Source organism: Babylonia areolata, chromosome 13 (genome assembly GCF_041734735.1).
Source record: "Babylonia areolata isolate BAREFJ2019XMU chromosome 13, ASM4173473v1, whole genome shotgun sequence".
NCBI classification, from domain to species: domain Eukaryota; kingdom Metazoa; phylum Mollusca; class Gastropoda; order Neogastropoda; family Buccinidae; genus Babylonia; species Babylonia areolata.
In genome coordinates, this window is record NC_134888.1 from 3,769,801 (window position 1) to 3,793,667 (window position 23,867).

A 23,867-nucleotide genomic window follows, 5' to 3' on the forward strand; every position below is an offset into this window, starting at 1 on the left:
ATCAGATAACAAGTACAAATTATCACCAAAAACTGGTCAGCATGAATTCAGCATGCACAAATTCTGAACCCAAAATCAACACCAAAAATCAGATAACAAGCACAAATTCTCACCGCAAACGGACAATCTTGTATCACTTTTTGTCAGATCAAAATCCTCTGTGTGACCTTTGGGCCGTTCTCATCGTGGAGACATATCGTCACAATGCGCTATCACTTTCTATGTGTCTGTATGGCCATTTGTTTATTGAGCATCATGGATTTTGTTCCATGGAATTTTAACTTTTAACAAAAGGTTAAAGATGTATTCTTAGGATTTGCTGCATTCATTCCATAACTAATCAATATCACTGAATTTATTCAGCTCGGTCATGTTTCTTGAAAACGAGTCATATTAGAGTCCTTGTCATGCATTTCTAAAGAATCACAGCAATTAATCAATCAATAAATGAATAAATGAACATTCTCATTTTTGTACTCTCAGATATTAATGACTGACAAACTGTCTCTGTGCCAAAAGACTGACTTTTATCGAGTTGCTACCTTTTTTTTTTTCATGCATTAGTTTGCTCCTCTGATAATTATTGTTTGCCAGCAAGAGCTGTTTCTATCTTCAAAGTCATTCTTCACTGCTGGATGCAGTTCACAGCTAAAGGAAACTTGTAAACATATTTATCAGTATCAGTATCAGTATCAGTAGCTCAAGGAGGCATCACTGCGTTCGGTCAAATCCATATTTCGCTACACCACATCTGCCTAGCAGATGCCTGGCCAGCAGCATAACCCAACGCGCTTAGTCAGGCCTTGAGAGAGAGAGAAATACATAAATAATAATAATAATAACAAAAAATAAATTAAAAACAAAAACAAAAAACCAACAACCACATAATACCACTACTACTACCACTACTATTTAAAAGGCGCAAAATCTTCATTAAGTCAACTCTAGGCGCGGGCGCGCGCGCACACACACACACACAATGATGATAAATAAGCAAATAAATGAAAAACATGCAGACACACGTTCACACATACACACACACACATGCATAACAGATATGCAACAAACATGCAGTTTCACAGATATGAAAGCACAATCAAATACACATAAACGTTCATATTTATCCAATTCACACACACACACACAGAAATACTGACACACTGGGGAAAAACAATGACAGAAATGCATCATTTTCGTATAGTAGAAATGCCCCATATAACCAGAAGAAAGAACCTCCCATTTATCAATCAACACTACCACATTTGTGCACATAGTTCTGTGGAAAAATTTAAACCTGAATCAGCATCGGTTATCATCACTTTCCTTTTAAAAAAAAAGGAAGCAGTTAAGTTGATCAGCTTGTTTGACCACAAACACCAGGTTACAAGTACTCTCCTTCAATGACACAGGGCTGTATCGCAATATGTATCTTGTTTTTTTTGTTTTTTGTTTTTTCACATTTCAGAAGTTTCAGTATACTGAGATACACTTTTCTAAAAAGACAAAGTAACAGAAAGAAAATAGCATTATCGTGTGTACTGACAAAAAAAAACAACAACAAAAAAACAACAAAAAAAAAAAATAAAATTTTAAAAATCAATAAAAATTAGAAATAAAGAAAAATTATAAATGAATAATGTAAATAAAGGTTTTGAATCCACTTCATTTTTAGATCAAATTGTGAAACCTTTCAGAACTCTGTCTAATCAGAAGCAAACCAGCAAAAAACTAAAATAATATTATTACTACTAACGATATGGATAATAATAGTAGTCAATATAATAATGATAATAGTGAATGCAGGTAACAGCATTGCACAATTGACATTTCAATACATCACAGTGAATAGAAAAAAAGTACAGGTGAATCGACTAGCATCTTTCACTTATGTTGTACATTTCTTCTAGGTTGTTACAAGACGTTTGTAACAGAACCAGTCAGCCAGAAACCGATTATATGTCGTATTCTTTAAAGCAATATAATTTTCTGTTTCATACCTTAGACTTTTAAGATAATTTTGTTAAACTGTACCCGTTTGGAAACACTTGTTTGTTTAAAAAAAAAAAAAAAATTAACTAATTAATTAATTTATTTATTTTATAGTTTGTTCCACCTGTTGACAAAGTTTCTCTGAAGAATACAAAAACCTTTCCTGGTCTGTTGTTTACTCTCTCTCTTTCACACACAGACATATGCAAGCAAGCAAAGCAGCATGCATAAATACAAACAACTTCTGCACTTGAACGCCTGCCGGTACTGACGCCAAAATTCTCTGATCTTATTTAGATTTGTATTTTGCCTGAAACAGGTTTTCAAGGCCATGGCAGTGTGTGCAACAGTAATTCTGTGGTTCGGTTCAGAAGATCATTTTGTCCTAGGCTCACATCATTTACATTCTGACCAACATAAACTTTGAACAATGAATAAAGACTCTTAAAATAATAATTACTTAAAACTTTCAGTGATGAATATATAAACTTTAAATAATGAACAAGTAATTGTAAATAATGAATGAATCGAAGTGTTTAATCCTTGATTAGGCAGTTACATGTATACAATGTCAACTCCAAATAAGATTGAACCAAATATTTTCAGATTTAAACCTAAAAATGAAGGACAATTTCAAATAACAAAGAAGGTGAATTCATACAGACGTTTGACATAACGTCCTTCTCACACTCTGTCAACAAATGCTCTTTTTTTTAAATATATATTTTGATATGTATCAATATGTGCTTGGATATAGATTCTGTAAAAAGAAAAAAAGAAAAAAAACGACAAAAAAACAAAAGGAGCAATGCTCAAAACATGAACACATACATAAAAAAAAAAGCAATTTGTTTGTAAAAGTTTTGTAGTTCATAGCACTCAAAACAGACCCTGTATCAGAATACGAATTTGAAAACAAAACATACAACAATGCATGGAATTTCAAATGCATCTCTCCACATATAAAGAAACAGACTTCATTTGATGCGAAACACTCATTTCTTACATTGGGCATCAGGGGGAGATAATAATCATAACAACGCTGATACAATTATTTGATTGACTGTTGTTTAGGAATGTTCCCAAAATAAAGCAATGAACAGAAATCTGTCAAAGAATGTTGTAACACTTTTTTCATTTCATCCTGAGTATACGGTAACATGCATGAAAAGTAAAAAATACAAACTTGGACATCTGAATACAACACACGTAAGACATGATGTCAATCATAAAACACATAATTAAAATACAACATACACTGGTTGCTTCTAAATGCTCTGTTTCTAAATCAGAGCACGATCTTGTTCTTGTTCTAACCAGTTATTTCATTCAACAAAAATGCAAAGCAGCTAGTAAAACAGGATGCAGATGTTGGTCAACCAGTCCCTTTAAATTAAAAAGAAAACACCACCACGGTGTGGCAAGATTGAAAAACTTTGTCAATGTGTATTTGAGTGTGCTTGTGCATAAAGAGTGCTGGGATAAAAGCTGGTTTTTGTCACATGTAATGAAAAGGATGACATATAAAACATTTGTATCTATTTGTATTTCTTTTTATCACAACAGATTTCTCTGCGTGAAATTCGGGCTGCTCTCCCCAGGGAGAGCGTGTTGCTATACTACACCCATTTTTTTGTATTTTTTCCTGCGAGCAGTTTTAAGGAAATACTAGTTGGGTCACGGTTAAGTATGTGTAATTAAATGTGCTTTTCCTATCGAAGTGGATATTTCTTCAGAATTTTGCCAGGAACAATCCTTTTGTTGCCGTGGGTTCTTTTACGTGCGCTAAAAGCATGCTGCACACGGGACCTCAGTTTATCGTCTCATCCCAATGATTATGCCTTAAGATATTGCCTCTCCATGTTATATCAGAATTAACACCCTACCCCATCCCCTTTCTGAATTACGCTTCTTTCTGTGCCCCTCTTTTGCTTAAAAACATCGACTTACTGCACACACCTGTCATCCTTGAATCTGTGCAATGACTGCAAAATTCGCTTCCCTAACACTAATATCTATAATCAAAATTCTTTTCTGCTGTCTTGAACTGTTTGGAGGAAAGCCTGCTGAAAAGCAGATTGTGTATAATGTATCCATGATGCACTATAAGCAGAAACGACACTCTAACTAAGCATGTTACCAGTTTATGGGACACACAAATCTTTTTAAAGTTGCACGAAAACACTCTACAACATAACACCATCAAAACAACCCTCTCAATATCAATTTTCATCCTATTCAGAAACACCTGTGCACATGAAAAAGGTTCAGGCTGAAAGGCTGCAAGACTGCCAAGCGCGTGCCACAGAAGCTTGAATGAAAAACTGCAGGGCCGTTCAGGGCAGCGTCAGCCCACCTTGGTTAATGGAACAGAACTATGACTAACATTTCGTAACAATGGAGTGCGCACATTGTGGGTGAACATCAGGTGGGTGGAAGTTCCAGACTGTCATATGTTGTTCCTGCAGAGAATGTGTGACTTTTAGTAGGCGTGTCTGAAAGGGGCAGGATGGAGGGGTGGGGGTTGGTTCTTTGACATGATTAACTCTCTCCATACGAACGGCGAAAGAGACGACGTTAACAGCGTTTCACCCCAGTTACCATCATCAAAATATTGCAAGCGGAAGGCTCTTATACTGAAGAGGTGAATGTTGACAAAGAATACCACAATTCCGGCTGACGACGGAAGCTAAAGGTTGGGTCATTCAGACACCCACTGACATCCGAAGAGTCTGTGTAGAGGAGAAGAGAGGACTGGCCGTACTGAGTGAGTTAATGATGTTCTGATGAAAGAAAAAGTGGTGAGAATACATATATGTTAATCAACACGTAACACTTGAAAATGCCCTTGAAAATGATTTGTTTCTGATTGTGCAGATCAGAGCCCTGAACAGCAAAAAAGGGGGACACAATATGCAGATACTGTCGGTAAGCACTGAGGCAAGCTGACAGGCAGCCGTGGTATGTGTGATCCATGCCAGATACATTAAAATATCTACAAAAAAAACACACAAAAAACCCATCAACAAACAAACAAACAAACAAAACAAAAAAACTCATACACATACACACACACAGAGACCCACACACGCACAAAGTGCAAACCGGACAAGAAAGACACATCAACACATTGCCAACAGAATCACTAAATATAATATATATATATATATATATGGCAAGCTGATTGCGGTAGCTTGTGCGTTTATAAATACGCTTGTGTTTGTGTATACTGGAATTCCAAATAATACAACTTGGTGTTCAGATTTTATCCAGTGAGACTTCATATTTTAAAACTTGCCTTTGTCCAAATTCTCCAATATTAGCACTTGTATTAGAAAGCCACACAATAAAACAACAACAACAACAACAACATCAAAGCATTATCATGTTCTTTACCCCTCTGATTATCTTCAGAGCTGATCTGATATTGGAATCTTAAATAATCTCTCAAAGTGCTTTACAATATTTTCTCAAAGTAACTACAGTAAATTTAAGGCAATATATATAAAAAAATGTTAGTGTTTAAAGTGTCCCTAATCCATGATTTAAAATACAAAACTAAGACAGTGGACAGTATGACCAGCAATGTAATGAAAGGCTGGGATCTGCAGGCAAGAAACTGATTCTGTTAAACTGAACACTGCGGGAGAGAGAGAGAGAGAGAGAGAGAGAGATACAGAGACAGAGAGAGAGAGAGAGAGAGAGTGTCTTTGTCAAAGTGTGTGTGATATATTACATGGATGGATGTTCGAACTGGTATACGGATTAGACGTATAAATAATGAATTCATACTGATCTCTGTGACATGTTTTGTTCTGTAAATTGAAAACAACAACAAAAACAAAACAAACAAAAAAAACAAACAAACAAAAACAAAACAAAACATTTAGGGGCATTTTAATCACAATGAACTTTTACCATTTGATCTCGCTTTATTATCTTAAAAGTGTGTGTGATATATTACATGGATGGATGTTCGAACTGGTATATGGATTAGACGTATAAATGAATTCATACTGGTCTCTGTGACATGTTCTGTTCTGTAAACTGAAAACAACCAAAAAAACCACAAAAAAAAACCCCACCATTTAGGGGCACTTTACGCAGTGAACTTTTACCACTTGATCTCTCTTTATTATCTTAAAAGCAAAAGATTCCAGTTCAGAGGCCTGTCTACAATTATACAATGTTGAAGGATGGACGCCCAAGACCAATCTGTCAGGATGTTTCTCTTGAGATCCAGTGACATGTGGTCATCTCACTGCTTACAGGTCAAGGTCAGTAAACATGCACGTCAATGCCGTAATGTGGAATTCATCATTTCAAATAAATATACATCACAAAAACCTCATAATTCCTGAAGCTGTCACACCGCATGCGCACTCTCCTCAAAAACAGTGCTCCTGGTATGTGTTATTCCGTTTCTCTTCACAGAACTCTGTAATAATAATAATAATAATTCCATGGAAATGAACTCAAACATTTTGTTTTTTCTCCTTTCCTTCATCTTTTTATTTAATGAAAATACACAAAAGTGATTGACAGACAGTGTACTCAATTTCTTGTCTGTAGATGAACGGAAACGAGCTCATAGATAAACACTCGTGATTATTCTGTTTAAGTGAGATATCTGCAGGTCCCAAACCTCCCTCTAGTCACGTCGTCCTCAAATTCAAAAAAATGAACACAGGTGAAGCCAGAACAAACCCCGGTGCCCCCCTCCCACACCCCACCCCTCCCCAAACAGAGGGCACGACTAGAACGCCATGACGCACGCACACTTATGGATAGGACTCTGCTTCCTCAAACTCTTCATCCTCCTCGTCGGAGATATCGTCCCCACTGAAGCCAGGAGAGTAGCGCCCACGTTTCCGCGGGGGACTGGCGGCCAGGTCGGAGGTCGGGGAGGGCACGGAATCGTGGGAAGGGCTGGCTGGCGGCGACATGGCGCGGCCGATGCGAATGGTGTTTTCAGTGAACCATTTGTTCTGCAGGATAGGGAGACAAGAGAATGAATGAATGAATGAGTTTCAGTTTCAGTTTCAGTAGCTCAAGGAGGCGTCACTGCGTTCGGACAAATCCATATACGCTACACCACATCTGCCAAGCAGATGCCTGACCAGCAGCATAACCCAATGCGCTTAGTCAGGCCTTGAGGAAAAAAAAAGAAGAAAAAAAAAGGTGAATAAATAATAGATAAGCTTACACAAATAAATAAATAAATAATAACTATAATGAATGAATGAATGAATGGTTTATTCATACAGGCCATTGCCCCTCATGAAAGGGTGTCAGAAAAAAAACATAAGGGAGACAAGAGAGAGAGAGAGAGAGAGAGAGAGAGTAAAGTGTCAGGTCAACATTGCTGACATGGTGGGGTTAACTGGAGAAACACAGTGTAGTGTAGTGTAGTGTAGTGTGTGTGTGTGTGTGTGTACGTGTGTTTGCGAGAGACAGAGAAAGAGAGAGAGAGAGAGAGAGAGTAAAGTGTCAGGTCAACATTACTGACATGGTGAGGTTAACTGGAGAAACACAGTGTAGTGTAGTGTAGTGTAGTGTGTGTGTGTGTGTGTGTGTGTGTGTGTGTGTGTGTGTGTGTGTGTGTGTGTGTGTGTGTGTGGGTACGTGTGTTTGCGAGAGACAGAGAAAGAGAGTGAGAGAGAGAGAGAGAGAGAGAGAGAATGTGTGTGTGTTTGTGAGGGAGAGAGAGAGAGAGAGTGTGTGTGTGTGAGTGCATGCGTGTGCATTTGTTCTGTATTGTCCATATATATTCTGTGTTGCATATATTCAGGACCAAAGGCAATGCCTGAAAACTGAGAGAGAGACAGACAGACAGACAGAGACAGAGAGAGACAGAGACTCAGAATCAGTATCAGAATCAGAATCAAAATTATATTTCATATTCTGTTCAAAATAAGGCCAAAGCCCCATTTGAAATTCTGATTCTGACACAGAAAGACAGGGAGAGAAAGGGAGAGGGAGAGAGAGCAGAGGAAGGGAGAAAGACAGACAGACAGACAGACAGAGACAGAGACTGATTGAGAGAGACAAAGAGAGTGACAGAGACTGAGACAGAGAGAGAGAGAGCAAGAGAGAGAGACAAAAAGAGAGAGGGATGGATAAAGTAGAGACAGAGAATGAGAGAGACAGAGAGAAAGAGAGAGAGAGAGAAAAGGAGCGTGAAAGACAATGAGAGAGAGAGAAAGAAAGAGAGAGAGAGAAAGAGACAGAGAATGAGAGAGAGAGAGAGAGACTGAGAGACAAAGATGGAGACAAAGAGAGACAGAGAAAGAGACAGAGAGACAAAGACGGAGAGAGACAGAGACAAAGACGGAGAGAGAGAGAGAGACAGAGACAGAGACAGAGAGACAAAGACGGAGAGAGAGAGAGAGAGACAGAGACACTAAAGACGGAGAGAGAGATTGAGTCAAAGAGAGAGACAAAGACGGAGAGAGAAGGACAGAGACAAAGAGACAGAGAGACAAAGATGGAGAGAGAGAGACAGAGAGACAAAGACGGAGAGAGAGAGACAGAGAGACAAAGACGGAGAGAGAGAGACAGAGAGACAAAGACGGAGAGAGAGAGAGAGAGACAAAGACGGAGAGAGAGAGAGAGACAGAGAGACAAAGATGGAGAGAGAGAGACAGAGACAAAGACGGAGAGAGAGAGAGAGAGACAAAGATGGAGAGAGAGAGACAGAGAGACAAAGACGGAGAGAGAGAGAGAGACAGAGAGACAAAGATGGAGAGAGAGACAGACAGACAGAGAGACAAAGACGGAGAGAGAGAGAGACAGAGACAGAGACAGAGACAAAGACGGACAGAGACAGAGACAAAGACAAAAGACCCAAACAAAAACCCCCCCACTGACCAGCTTCCCCTCCTTGCCGAACATGTCGACAAAGTTGCCGATGAGCTCCTTGCTCTTCTCCTCCCACTTGTGCAGCAGGAGGTTGCAGCTGTCCTTGGACTCCCTCCACGCTGACATCAGCTCCTTCCCCTTGTCCTTCAGCTTCTCCTCCAGCTTGGCGTAGTTCTCCCGGATCTTCAGCCGCTTGGCCTGTGCACAACAGTGGGGGGGAGGGATGAGGGGGGTCGGGGGGGGCAGGGGGTCGGGGGTGGCAGAACTCATCATCATCATCTGGCAGCAACAAGGGGACAGCACTCTTGTCATCATCAAGCAGCAACAAGGGGACAGCACTCTTTTGTCATCATCAAGCAGCACAACAAGGGGACAGCACTCTTGTCATCATCAAGCAGCAACAAGGGGACAGCACTCTTTTGTCATCATCAAGCAGCACAACAAGGGGACAGCACTCTTTTGCCATCATCAAGCAGCAACGAGGGGACAGCACTCTAGTCATCATCAAACAGCAACAAGGGGACAGCACTCTTTTGTCATCATCAAGCAGCACAACATGGGGACAGCACTCTTGTCATCATCAAGTAGCAACAAGGGGACAGCACTCCTGTCATCATCAAGCAGCAACAAGGGGACAGCACTCTTGTCATCATCAAGCAGCAACAAGGGGACAGCACTCTTGTCATCATCAAGCAGCAACAAGGGGACAGCACTCTTGTCATCATCAAGCAGCACAACAAGGGGACAGCACTCTTGTCCTCAACATCGCAGGCAACCTTCCAGACCCAATGTTCGGAATCCTGTCGGGGCAGTGGGTTCAGGAGGGAAGGGGGGGGCATAGTTTAAAACTGATAAAATGAAAACTGATCCTTATACTGTGAAGTAAAGGGCTGACATTATTGAATTACGATAGAATTATGAATGGTTGGCAGCTATGCCTCAAGCAACAACAGGGACAGCACTCTTGTCATCAAACAACAACAACAGGGACAGCACTCTTGTCATCAAACAACAACAGGGACAGCACTCTTGTCATCAAACAACAACAGGGACAGCACTCTTGTCATCAAACAACAACAGGGACAGCACTCTTGTCATCAAGCAAGAAAAAAACAACAACTGAACTCAGTCAAAGCTAAGCAGGATAGATAGAGAGATGTTTCATCACAAAAAAAAAACCCCAAAACAAAACAAAAAAACCTCAACTTTTCGAAATAACTTTAAAGCACCAAAGTCAAAAATCTTTAAAAATGTTAAAAACCTGGATGTGAAATACATGACATTATGAGAGCCGGCATTTCAGTCACATAGTAAAGGAGGTCTGTACCAGTGGGTCACGGTAAAGTATGTGTAATTAAAAGCTTCTTTCGGGATTAAGTGTAGATAAATTATGATTCTGTTCTAAATTAAAATCCAGACCCCCCAAAAATATTAACCTTCATGTAGCTGACGTTGAGATCTTTGTGCGAGTATCCCCTTGCCAGGTTGCGGCGAATGTAGACATCGTAGTCTTTGATGATGCGAGTGATGACGTCTGTAGTGGAAATGCCCTCTGTTCTTTCTGTGGGAAGGAACCTGTGTGGAACAGAGCAACAACAAACTCTGTAATCAACAGAAATACGTGTTCAGTGTGGATGAGCATGCGGTTGACATGTGTGCCAATGTGGTTGGCACTACCCACACACTCTTTTTTTTCTTTTTTTTTTCTGCCCCATCATCTGCACCTTTTCAGTGGCATTATTACTCCCACGCCGCTCATTTAGATTCCCCCATACACAGTCATACCCGGGTTCGTCCGTCGCAGTTCCAGCGTCGGCAGTCCACAGGGAACCATCGATGTTAGGTCGCCAGGAGGCCACACACCAGAGAGGACCCTGCACTGCTGCTGAGTCACTTCGGTGGTGTTCAGTGGTGCCTGTTCTGTTTTAACGTACTTAGGACACCACCTACTAAGCCCTCTACTAACGACAATAATGGCTTAGTCGCACAGCCAGACTGAGTGAGCGTCCCTCTCAGAGTGGAGACCGCCACCACATCCCTCAAACAACAGCCCCCCATGAATCTGTCGACTCTGACGACATTGACAGGACTCACCCCAAGCACAGAAGTGGAAGGGTATCGAAACTGAGGTCACCATGAGAGCAAGGCATGAAAGGCCACAGACTTTGAGACTATTTTGTTTATATTGATGTCCCTCACATTCTTTACCTTGAATCCATTATAAAGTACAATACAGTATGACGTACTTTATTGTCTTCGGAAATACTTACACGGTCCAGTCTTTGACACAATTACATTCCTCGTTCTTTGACATACATGCACTGCCATTTCTTGACACACTTGTACACATCACTCCAAGTCAACACACTGACTTGCATTCCCTGTTCACTCACACACTTACATTGCCAGTTCTTCGAAACACTTACATTCCTCAGTCTTTGACACAATTACATTCCTCATTCTTTGACATGCTTACATTCCCTGTTCCCTTTGACACACCAACATTCCCCATTCTTTGACACACTTCCATTCCTGTTCTTTTAGAAACTTGTACACATCACTCCAAGCCAACACACAGGCTTACATTCCGTTCTTTGACACGCTTACATTCCCTGTTCTTTGACACATTTACATACCCTGTGCTTTGACACACTTACATTCCCTGTTCTTTGACACATTTACATACCCTGTGCTTTAACACACTTGTATACATCACTCCCAGCCAACACACAGGCTTAATTCCCCGTTCTTTGACACACTTACATACCCCGTTCTTTGACACACTTACATTCCCTGTTCTTTGACACACTTACATTCCCTGTACCTTGACACACATTTCCCGTGCTTTAACACACTTGCACACATCACTCCCAGCCCAACACACTGACTTACATTCCCCACTCTTTGACACACTTGTACACATCACTCCCAGCCCAACACACTGACTTACATTCCCCGCTCTTTGACACACTTGTACACATCACTCCCAGCCCAACACACTGACTTACATTCCCCGCTCTTTGACACACACTTGTACACTTCACTCCCGGCCCAACACACTGACTTACATTCCCCGCTCTTTGACACACTTGTACACATCACTCCCAGCCCAACACACTGACTTACATTCCCCGCTCTTTGACACACTTGTACACATCACTCCCAGCCCAACACACTGACTACAATTCCCCGCTCTTTGACACACTTGTACACATCACTCCCAGCCCAACACACGGACTTACATTCCCCGCTCTTTGACACACACTTGTACACATCACTCCCAGCCCAACACACTGACTTACATTCCCCGCTCTTTGACAAACTTGTGTGTACACATCACTCCCATCCAACACACTGACTTACATTCCACATTCCCCGCTCTTTGACACACACTTGTACACATCACTTCACTCCCAGCCCAACACACTGACTTACATTCCCCGCTCTTTGACAAACTTGTACACATCATCGGCAGAGCCAGTTGTGTAGGGCAGGTCATCGTGAGCCACAAAGTCGATCTGTAAACAGACAGACCCACATCACGTCACCACAGGAATGTCTGTAGTCCAATGGAATCACATCAAGTTGCTCATTGTCCCGCAAACCATAGGAGAGGCATTTCAGGGCATTAATGATGTTAATAAAAATAATGGGAGAAAAAAACATAGTGAAACATGGGCGGCGCTTGAACTATGGCATTGTCTTCCTCCTGCTAGTGCTAGTGTATCAAAAAGGAATTTTTTTCCCCTAAAATTATGTTTATCTAACATACTTACCGTGACCCACTAGTGCAGACTCTGGCAGGAAGTCCGATTCCTGTCCTGTGCAAACTATTATCCGCCTATGCGAAGAAAACGAAAGTGGCTACGGCCGATAACATCCCGGAAGTAGGTTACCTCCCCTTTGCCCCCCTGACTAGCGCCCTCTTTTTCCGGCAGCCATCATGACTCCTATTCCTGTGCTCTTCATACGGCTAAGTTTTTTTTTTTTGTATTTTCTGTCTGTCTGTCGATACTCTGGCGTTCTTGTTTTTTGTCAAATTATGTCTCCAACCAGGTCACATAATTATATAGCTCGATTGGGCGATCGCGCTAAAATTAAGGCGCGATCTTTTTTTTTTAGGAAGGTGGACCACTAGGGGACACGCTCGCCCATACGTGTGCACCCTTCCCCTTGTCCGGAGCGCCCGATCCAAGGGTGGCAACTCCTGCTTCGGCACCCTTGCTGGTGACCGCCGCAGTTATTTCCCTTGCACCGGCACTGCTCCTTGCCTACAGTGCAGGTGCATGCACGGTCCCACAAAGCTATGCGGTGATGACCCCATCTGCCACACCGCCGATTGCTGCTGTTTCCCATCCACTAATGGCATCTCAGCAAGCTGCTCAACCAAACAACCAGCAACTCATTGCTAACTTGCTGCAGCCATTACGCACTGGCGCCACACCTTGCGCCTGCACCGCCCACAGAGCAGGTACGAAACATAGTGAAATATGGGCGGCGCTTGAACTATGGCATTGTCTTCCTCCTGCTAGTGCTAGTGTAACAAAAAGGAATTTTTTTTCCTAAAATTATGTTTATCTAACATACTTACCGTGACCCACTAGTGCAGACTCCGGCAGGAAGTCCGATTCCTGTCCTGTGCAAACTATTATCCGCCTATGCTGAGAAAACGAAAGTAGCTACGGCCGATAACCTCCCGGAAGTAGGTTACCTCCCCTCTGTATCCCTGACCAGCTTCCTCTTTTTCTGGCAGCCATCTTGACTCTTGTGTTTTGCTATTGGTTGACTTATATTGAAGAGCCAATCAGAAAAACCGTAATATTCTGACGTCAGCGAACGTAGTACCAACACTGCCGTGCCTTTTCACTGTGTTTTGTGCATGTGCTTTGGATAAAAAAGATCGATTTCTACCATGAAGCGTGCAGAGTCTCAACCTGACACGCCTCCTTTGATCAACTGATTCTGCATGCTCAGATTCATTTTCAACATCACTATCTGTAGCAAAATCATCTGATTCGAATTCCACCTCACTATCAGAGTAATCATTGTCATACTCTACTTCTGATAAATCATCAAGCATATCAATTACTTGCTGCGTTGTGTACAGTTGTTTTCTTGCACGTTTTGTCCCTGATTTCTGCCCTGATGGGCCAAGTTGATACTTTGCACGCTTCAAGTGTTTACGCACCGCTCAACCAGTGGCTGGGCATTATGTCATTTTTCTCTGCCACCGGTAAAGCTGTGGTCAGGGCTCAAAGGGTTTAATACCAATTATTTGCAAATTTTGGCTCAGGAGCTCAGGCAGAAGGGTTAAAATTGCTCAGGAACTCAGGGCTCAAAGGGTTAACAAACACGGGGTCATTTACACAACAGGCTGGCTACCTGGGTAGAGCCGACTGACGGCTGCCACTGGAACGCACACATACACACTCAGACAGACATGTAACATTTTTATGTGTATGACCCTGTTTTTTTGTTGTGCCATGTAGGCAGCCATACTCCATTTTCAGGGGTGTGCATGCTGGGTATGCTCCTGTTTCCATGACATGGATCATGGGATCTTTAACGTGCATATATGATCTTCTGTGTGCATATACACACGAAGGGGGTTCTGGCACTAGCAGGTCTGCACATATGTTGACCTGGGAGATCTGAAAAATTATGGAGTTGGGTGGACTCTGCACTCCAAACTGCACTGATGCAAACTAGGCCTATCGGTTTGTTCTGCTTGGCCAAATTTCGCGCGGCTAACAGTGAAAAGATGACCCGTCTTGCCCAGTCCGCTCTTAGCCAATCAAACGCCTCTAAAAACTACAAGCGCTGAATCATTCCTTTGGCCAAGGCTCTCGACGCCATCTTGTCAGGTTCACGCTCTGTCTCATCTTATGCTTTTTTGGGCTATTAAGCATATTCATTTGACCTTATTTTGCTGCATGCGGCTTGATTTTATTGTATTCTTACCTTTTGTGTGCTCAATTCAACTCTGCCCCCTCGAATCGTACTTTTTTCTCCACCTCTCAGTCGATCCTGTCTTTCCTTTCTCTGTTGGGGATCGGATGGAAAGCCAGCGAAAAGGCAATCAAAATGATCGTGTTTCATGTGATCAACTCATGAAGACCAAAAAACAAAAACAAACAAACAAACAAACAAAAAAAAAAAGCGCCACCCAAAGCGTGTGGGTGTTCTCACCTTGTGTTCAATCAGGAAGTCCATGTCCAGAGTCCATGGGGCGTCGGTGATGACCTCATCCACGTAGCGACAGTGCCGCACCGCTTCGTAGCGCTCGTATTCGTTCATCACCGTCCTGCCTTTCTTCTCGTTGGTCATTCGGTCGCTGCACACTGTGTCACATGTGCTGATACAGAACCCAGCGTAACGAACACGAGGAAAATTAATACTGACACACAATCGATGGTAACAAACACGAGGAAAATTAATACTGACACACAATCGATGGTAACAAACACGAGGAAAATTAATATTGACACACAATCGATGGTAACGAACACAAGGAAAATTAATACTGACACACAATCGATGGTAACAAACACGAGGAAAATTAATATTGACACACAATCGATGGTAACAAACACAAGGAAAATTAATACTGACACACAATCGATGGTAACAAACACGAGGAAAATTAACACTGACACAGACGAGCACAACAGCCGAGTGGTTAAAGCGTTGGACTTTCAATCTGAGGGTCCCGGGTTCGAATCACGGTCACGGCGCCTGGTGGGTAAAAGGGTGGAGATTTTTCCGATCTCCCAGGTCAACGTAAGTGCAGACCTGCATGTGCCTGAACCAGCTTCATGTGTACACGCAAACAGAAGACCAAATACGCACGTTAAAGATCCTAAAATCCATGTCAGCGTTCGGTGGGTTATGGAAACAAGAACATACGCAGCATGCGCAGCCCTGAAAACAGAGTATGGCTGCCTACAGCGCAGGGGTAAGGAAACAAAAAGGTCATACATGTAAAATGGGACATGGCTGTCTGAGTGTGTATGTGTGCGTGCCTGAAATCTGATTGAATGACGCAGGAAACGAATGATGGGTGACTTCTCCTCCTTCTTCTTCTCCTTCTTCTGCGTTCACTCGTATGCACACGAGTGGGCTTTTACGTGTATGACCGTTTTTACCCCGCCATGTAGGCAGCCATACTCCGTTTTCGGGGGTGGGCATGCTGGGTATGTTCTTGTTTCCATAACCCACCGAACGCTGACATGGATTACAGGATCTTTAACGTGCGTATTTGATCTTCTGCTTGCATATACACACGAAGGGGGTTCAGGCACTAGCAGGTCTGCACATATGTTGTTGACCTGGGAGATCGTAAAAATCTCCACCCTTTACCCACCAGGCGCCGTCACCGTGATTCGAACCCGGGACCCTCAGATTGACAGTCCAACGCTTTAACCACTCGGCTATTGCGCCCGTTGAAACCTGAGCACGATTCCCAACACAAAGCTCCATGGGTACAGATTTACACCAAGCACAAAGCGAAGGCAGAAGAGGTGCGCTCACCACCGACGATGAGGTAAACGTTCGGGAAGGCCATTTTGGCCTGCATCAACTGCCGGGCATGGCCGGTGTGGAACATGTCGTAGATGCCGTCTGCGTACACTCGTACCGGCCGCGGGGCTGCCAACACATTCGTCATTCTTTACTTTTTGTAACGCACTGAGAACGCATATAAACTGTGGAATCTGCACCCAAGACTGCACTGATGACAAATAGCTATTTTTTGACGGAAATTTCGCTAACAGTGAAAGATGACCTTTACTCATGGAATCAAGACAAATACAGTGCTGGAATCATTTTTCAACTTCGAGTTTGTATTCATGCTCGTTAAAACTTAAGACTTATTTGGATATGACATATGATACTATTTCTGCAATGACGCTGAATGTTTTGATCTCCCCTGTTGTGGCCTTACTTTGTCCCCTCGATAACCTACATTGTCAGGGTTTCTTGTTTGGACGATAAACCACGAACAATCAATGACTGCATGTGATCAAATGAAAGACAAAAACTCTAAATCAAAAAAACAACAACAAAACGCCACCAAAGCTAAGTTTCAATTGTTCAATTCTGCCATGTCAGGTACCTGGGCTTTGACTTTCTCTCACTACACAGTCATGCTTCACCTGTATTCATTATCAACCGTTGCTATCTCCTTGTCTGATCGGACACTGTTATTGCTGTACAGAAGCGACGATCCAGGAAATTAATACTGACCACAATCGATATATATAAGGAAATTAATACTACTACAAATGATTAAAACGAGTTAAATATTAATTATGACACTCAGTCAGTACAAATCGGGTTGATACTCCCACGGGTAGAAAGAGCAATTGTACACTAACAGCGGCCAACCCGATGTTTAGCGTTACTTTATTTATTTTCAAATCTCGTGCGTGCCTTGTTTTAAAAGGGTGGATTTTTCTACGATTTTCCAGGGTAACCATTTTGTTGCCCTGGGAGTTCTCATTAAGCGCGCATGATTGAACCGGGACCTCGGTTGACGTCCATTCCAATGTATAGCGTTCTGGCACATCCAACCAACTCAGGTACAGATTGACGCAGGAAAGGAAGGAGAAAGTATGGTGCGCTCACGCGTGAGTGTTCGAACCAGCCTGCTCAGATTGCCCGGCTCCTAGGTGGACGCGTTAACCTCTGGTCATTAGGCCCGTCCGGCTCCACACTTCTTCTTTACTTTGTCCTGAACCAATAAACTCGGAATGTGCATGCGCCACAATATCATTCTTTGATTGAAGTTAACATGCTCTATAACATGGTGAAAAGAACTCTTTTATATCTGATGATATAATGAAAAAAACAAACTAAATAATAAATATAACACAAAAAACACTACACATGAAACAGGCATCACATCAGAGAAAAGTGAGAGAGAGAGAGAGAGAGAGAGAAGGAAAAGCACACACACACACACACAAATACAAACCATCTGAAAGCATATGAAAAAGAAGGTTTTTTTTCTGTAAAGAAGGACAGGAAAAGCACACACACACACACACACACACACACACACACACACACACACACACACACACACACATACTCATACAAACACACACACACACACACACAAACACACACACACACACACACACACACACATCAAACATGATAACACAAGCTGGAGCAAGCAACCTACCTAGGCCTTTACGGGCATCCTCCAGGGCGATACGTATAGAATAGTCACACTGCTCTTTGTTCCTCATTGCTAGGGCTTCACTGTGGAAAGGAGCCGGACCTATATTCTGTAAAACACAGACAGGAACAATGTGAAACCTATACCCCCCCCCCCCGCCCCAAAACGGAGTATGGATGCCAACATGGCGGGGTAAAAACAGCCATTTCAGTTTCAGTTTCAGTAGCTCAAGGAGGCCTCACTGCGTTCGGACAAATCCATATACGCTACACCACATCTGCCAAGCAGATGCCTGACCAGCAGCGTAACCCAACGCGCTTAGTCAGGCCTTGAGAAAAAGAAAAAAAGGTGAATAAATAATAGATAAGCTTACATAAATAAATAAATAAATAATAATTATAATAAAAATAAAAAAAACGGCCATACACATAAAAGCACACCAATTATGTACATGTATATGAGTGAACGTGGGAGCTGCAGCCCACAAATGAAGGAGAAGAAAAAAAGAGGAGAGAAGAAACCTATATTTTCATCCTTGCATCTGTGTGTGTGTGTGTGTGTGTGTGTGTGTGTGTACATGCATGCATGTGTGATGTGAGTACATGTGTGAGTAGCTAGCTGTATGCATGCCTGAGTGTGTGCATGCATGAGTGAGTGAGCAAGTAAGTGAGTGAGCATTCATGCATGAAACAGATTGTGTGTGTGTGTGTGCGTGTGTGTGTGTGTGTGTGTGTGTGTTGCACACAGCCATGCACATTTAAACATGCCAACCTGGCATACTGGAAAAAAAGAAAAAGAAAAAGAAATCTCCTCTCTCAACCCAGCACTGGCCAAAAGCATCATATGAGTAAGCACTGTGTGTGTGTGTGTGTGTGTGTGTGTGTGTGTGTGTGTGTGTGTTCATTCATTTCCATATGCACAACCATGTGTGTGCATGTGTGACCGTTAAACAATGCTTCCCCTACATGTGTGTCTGAATGTTCTTCTCCTGGCAAACCCCATCCCTCTATGTGTGTGTGTGTGTGTGTCTGTGTGTGTGTGTGTGTGTCTCTGTGTGTCTGTGTCTCTGTGTGTGTAAGTGTGTGTGTGTGTGTGTGTGTCTGTGTGTGTGTCTGTGTCTGTGTGTGTGTGTCTGTGTGTGTGTTGTGTGTCTGTGTGTGTGTGTCCCTGTCTGTGTGTGTGTGTGTGTGTGTGTGTGTGTGCATGCCATTCTGATAGCAAACTCTGCCCCTGGGCCACTCCCTTTAACATGACCCTTCATCCTTCACACCCTAGACAGACAGACAGCACATGGCCTGTGGATAAGGAGGGGTGGGGGACGGGGGGAGGGGGGGAGGACACTGAGGTTGATGGGAGGAAGGGGGGGAGGGGAGTGCAGAGAATCCACCCAGCTCCGGTATGACATCACCCAAACACAGACCCCCCAAACGGTCCAGTACCATGCCACAGCTCGGGACACCATAAATAATTACTCAGGCTGCTGGACACAGACAGTGGGTTATCAGCTGTATACTCAATACTGTACTGGTTTATACTGTACAAAACACCTAAAGCAGCCAAAGAGGCAGAGAGGGACCGGAAGTCCCTACCTTATGCTCTGTGTGTTCAAAAGTCCTGGGCAATTGTTATAGTCTGTTTTGTTTTATTTTGTCTTATCTCTCTCTGTAGTGGAAGATGCTACTGTTCATTGTATGTCTGTTTCATACTATTCTTTGTATTGTATACATGTTTTTGGAAAATTAAAAAAAATAAAAAAAAAAATAAAAAAAAAGTCCTGGGCAAAGCTACAGAGAGGGTGGGGGTTACTGGGCGGTGGGGAGTTGGGGTAGGGGGGGTTGGGGGCTTGGGGGTGGGGGGAATGGCAGGGAAAGTAACTCCTCTAGAGAATAGTACACACCATCCCCAATTTTGTGGAAATTCTATGAGCATCAAAGACGGCACATAGATAAACAGACATACCCACAGTCACATAGGGAAGGGGGGTGGGGGGTGGGAGGGGGGGGGGAGACAGAGAGCGTGAATGAGAGAAAGAGAAAGCTGTGGACAAATACAAATAGGCAGAGGCAGGCAGAAAGGAGTGAGAAAGAGAGACAGAGAGAAAATGTGGGGCAGAAAAAGATCTATCACTGCCCACTTCAAACAAAAGGAAGACTGGGCTAGGCAGAGGCAGAGAGAGAGAGAGAGAGAGAGACTGGACACTGGAATTATTTATTGTCATTGCCAAGAAAGGTCTTTTGACAAGGGGGCAACAACATAAATGCATATATTTTAGCTTCAAAACAACAACAGTCAGTTTAAACCAAGAAAATATGCAATACTTGGAAACACTTAAGTCACATCCTGACAAAAACTCAACGAAACAGAACTAAAAGTAAAAAGAAAAACAACAATGTAATGATAATAAAATACCAAAATGAATGGGGACTGACTCGACCATCCACTCAAAAATACACCAAACCAATACATACTGCCTCAACAATACACAGAGAGAGAGAGAGAGAGAGAGAGAGAGAGAGAGAGAGAGAGAGAGAAAAGAGAAAGATAGACAGAGACAACGGAGGGCAGAGATGACCAACCACGTCTGGCTGAGGAAGACTACTGGGCTCCCTGACACAGCGACCGCTGTGGGTGCGTTTTCTGCTCACCGCCACCTTCTCCATCCCCACCTCCACCTCTGCACTGCTGGCCATTACCCCCTTCCTGCTCCACACACACACACACACACACACACACACATGCACACACACAGAGTTAAACACACGAACAAACACACACAAACACACACATGCAGTTATACACACACAAAAAAACAACAACAACACACACTCAGTTACACACACAATACACATTCACACACACACACACACAAGCACATTTTCAGTTACAACTTACCATCACATGATTAAAATATTCACATTACTCAGTGATATCCCACATCATAGGGGCATAGTGAAAATAATCATAATACACATCTTATTGTAATGTGCCTTGAGACTTCTGGTTGTTAGGGAAAAGTGCAAAATAAATAAAAACCTACTCTTTAGTTTGTATATATATAAAGTACAACACTGACCACATTCTTCACAATTTACACTGATAAATACCTTGCACCTGTGTTCATCTCACCTTCTTTTGCTTTGGGATCTTGTCGTCAATGGCATATTTCTCGATTCAGATTTTTTAGGCGAAACAAAACAGGCGCTGTACCACGCCTTTCTTTTATTTAATTTCTAAATTTGTGAAACGACGCTGAGAACCAGAAAGTCCCTGAACTAACCACTGCACATTCACAAAGGATGTGAAGACCCACACCAACTGGAAATTTGTTGAGCACACTTGAGTGCTGAACGGATGCTATCTAAAAATTTATAGACCAAGTCCCAGAGTGTGCCCTCAATCGTGAACTGTACTGTAGAAGTCGTACACCACTAAAGCTGCCAGTTCAGTCGCTTTACTGGCCACTGGGAATATGTGTACTGATCATACATGGTACGTATCCAGTTTAAGTAGGCTATTTCTGTTAACTGGGGCCTTCTGGCTTTACACAGAGCACCTCACGTCAGCAATGGTCACTATCTTTCTGCACCACTGTGACTGACACTGTGACAGTGAATCACTGATAAAAGTCCAGGGGTCACTTTGGTGATTATATGATTACTACTGGTACTAGTACTACTACTACTACCACTACTGCATGCCAGAGTAAAATGATAATTTGTCCGTCAGAAAACTGTTGCCAAAATAATGATGTCTGAAATATTTTTACCAATAATTAGTTAAATAAACAATGAAACATATGAATGAAATGAAATTAATAAATTAATAAATAATAAAATATTGACTGATCATATTGATTAACAATTACAATTTTCAAAGATAAATAAATCAATCCAATTGACTATGAAAATGATTCTGTTGACATGTTTATCTTTCAAAGCAGTCATACATTTATCACTTTCAACAGCTGCACACAGACAGACAAAAATACTGTCTACAGGAAATATGCCAGCTGCCAGTGTCATATGTACAGCTATAATTCATTAACTGGTCTTTCGGCTGTGGTGTTCAGCGACATCACCAATCCTGTTGTGAATCTAGAAGTCTGATCTACGAAACAAGACACATCATCTCCTTGTACACTAATTAACAACCGTGGAGGCTTGGCAATCCCAGACTGGGTAGTGTAAATGCTCTTTCTCCAAGAACTTTCACTGACATGAGCCAGCTGGCAAAAAACTGTAGACATTCAGTGAAGACCTAATCATTCACTACATTTGATTTATATAAGTGGTGAGACTGTGAACTCTGATCCTCTTTTTTTGTTTCATGGCTAGGATTTTGTCATGTGACTACAAGTAAATGCGTGTCATGGCTTGGATTTTGTCATGTGACTACAAGTAAATGTGTGTTAGGACTATTAAAAGAAAGTGGCAAGAGTTATCCACAACAGAATTATAGAAAGAAGGGTGGGTTGGGAGCATGGATATTGGATTGTATAAAACATTAAGAGTTATAAAATATAAATCATAATGCTATTTGAGCAACAGGGGTTGCTGTGCAGGAAGAGAAGTCAGTGAGGAGACAGGATTTTTTTTTTTTTTTTTTTTTTTGTCTAAAGCTACCATACACTGCCTACATGACCACATACATTTGTAGAATAATAGACCACTGGAGAGTTCCATGCTGTGGAGTGATGGCCTAGAGGTAACACATCTGCCTAAGAAGTGAGAGAATATTAGGAAGCATGCCACTTTACAATTCTTCCCCAAGTCAGATTTCAGATGACAGTCTCAGCAATGTCATGCATGGGTTCTTCTGGGTCACTGGCTGTTCCTGCCTCCTGATCTTGACACACAGCATGTGACTTTAAGGCTGACCTCAGACTGCAATGAGTGGGTGGCTGTTTCTGGAAACACTAGGTACTGCTTGCACTTTTGCCACCCCTCCTGGCCTATACACTGAGTTAGGAAATACTGCACAGGGATTATGACCGTAGGTGACACAGACCAAGAATGGCAAGATGAATTAAAGTAGATGGAAAATGCAGTCCGTGTCTGTCTCCACCAAGGAGAAGCATAGAAAAGATTGGTTTGCCAAATGCTCAAGTATGCCAGCACTGATAAGAAGACATGGTGATGGTGGTCAGTAACATACATGAGAACGAACCCCCAGGTACAGTAACCAGTTTTATCTAACATAACCGTTTAGGCAGATACCTTTCCACTCAGTGTTAAACTATGTATACACATTAATCATTCCTCCCGGAACGCATGAATTTCCACAGGATGCAATGTCATCATCCCCATCATCTTCTAAAGCTCAGATCCGATCCCTCGATCCCCAACCTAGAGATCCTTCCCTAACCTCGAGCATCTGCTATTTGGGCCATATGGGTAAGAGAAAAAGAACCACAAATAGCACATACCGTATCATATTATTCATTTCGCTGGCGATGCGTCTGACGCAATGACTGCCAGCTTGGCTTCCGCGACATTTTTTTGTTCCTGATCCTTCAACCGAGCGTTGGGATTGCAACATTTAGTTTATGAATACGTGCCGAAGGTCAATTGGGTCTTACTGTCTTCATAACTCTACGGCACCACAACATAGTCACACTTTCATGAAAATTCCATTCTTACCTGTTTGTACTGATCCGTTTATCAACAACTGTTGTCAGGTTTTCTGTACTTCTGCTTGATTGTTGTTATTGAGCGATGCGGAAGTGTACACTGATGCGGATATGAGAAAACGTCATCATAATATGCGTTGATATTTCATCCAGTTTATTTTTTAAACTCTTTTACCCAAACAAAAACAATTGTTCCTGATCAAA

General features: G+C 42.3%; 1 protein-coding gene across 1 annotated transcript; it reads right to left on the minus strand.

Moving 5' to 3' along the window:
- Positions 1 to 1,549: 1,549 nt before the first annotated feature.
- Positions 1,550 to 23,757, minus strand: LOC143288992 (choline-phosphate cytidylyltransferase A-like). Its single transcript, XM_076597732.1, has 9 exons — positions 23,674 to 23,757; positions 20,611 to 20,734; positions 18,038 to 18,143; positions 16,381 to 16,497; positions 15,040 to 15,191; positions 12,286 to 12,368; positions 10,287 to 10,425; positions 8,860 to 9,048; positions 1,550 to 6,977 (listed from the first exon to the last, which is right to left on the minus strand). The coding sequence occupies exons 2-9, from the start codon at positions 20,722 to 20,724 to the stop codon at positions 6,771 to 6,773; spliced, it is 1,107 nt and encodes a 368-aa protein (XP_076453847.1). The 5' UTR covers positions 20,725 to 20,734; positions 23,674 to 23,757; the 3' UTR covers positions 1,550 to 6,770.
- Between the last annotated feature and the right edge of the window lie 110 nt (positions 23,758 to 23,867).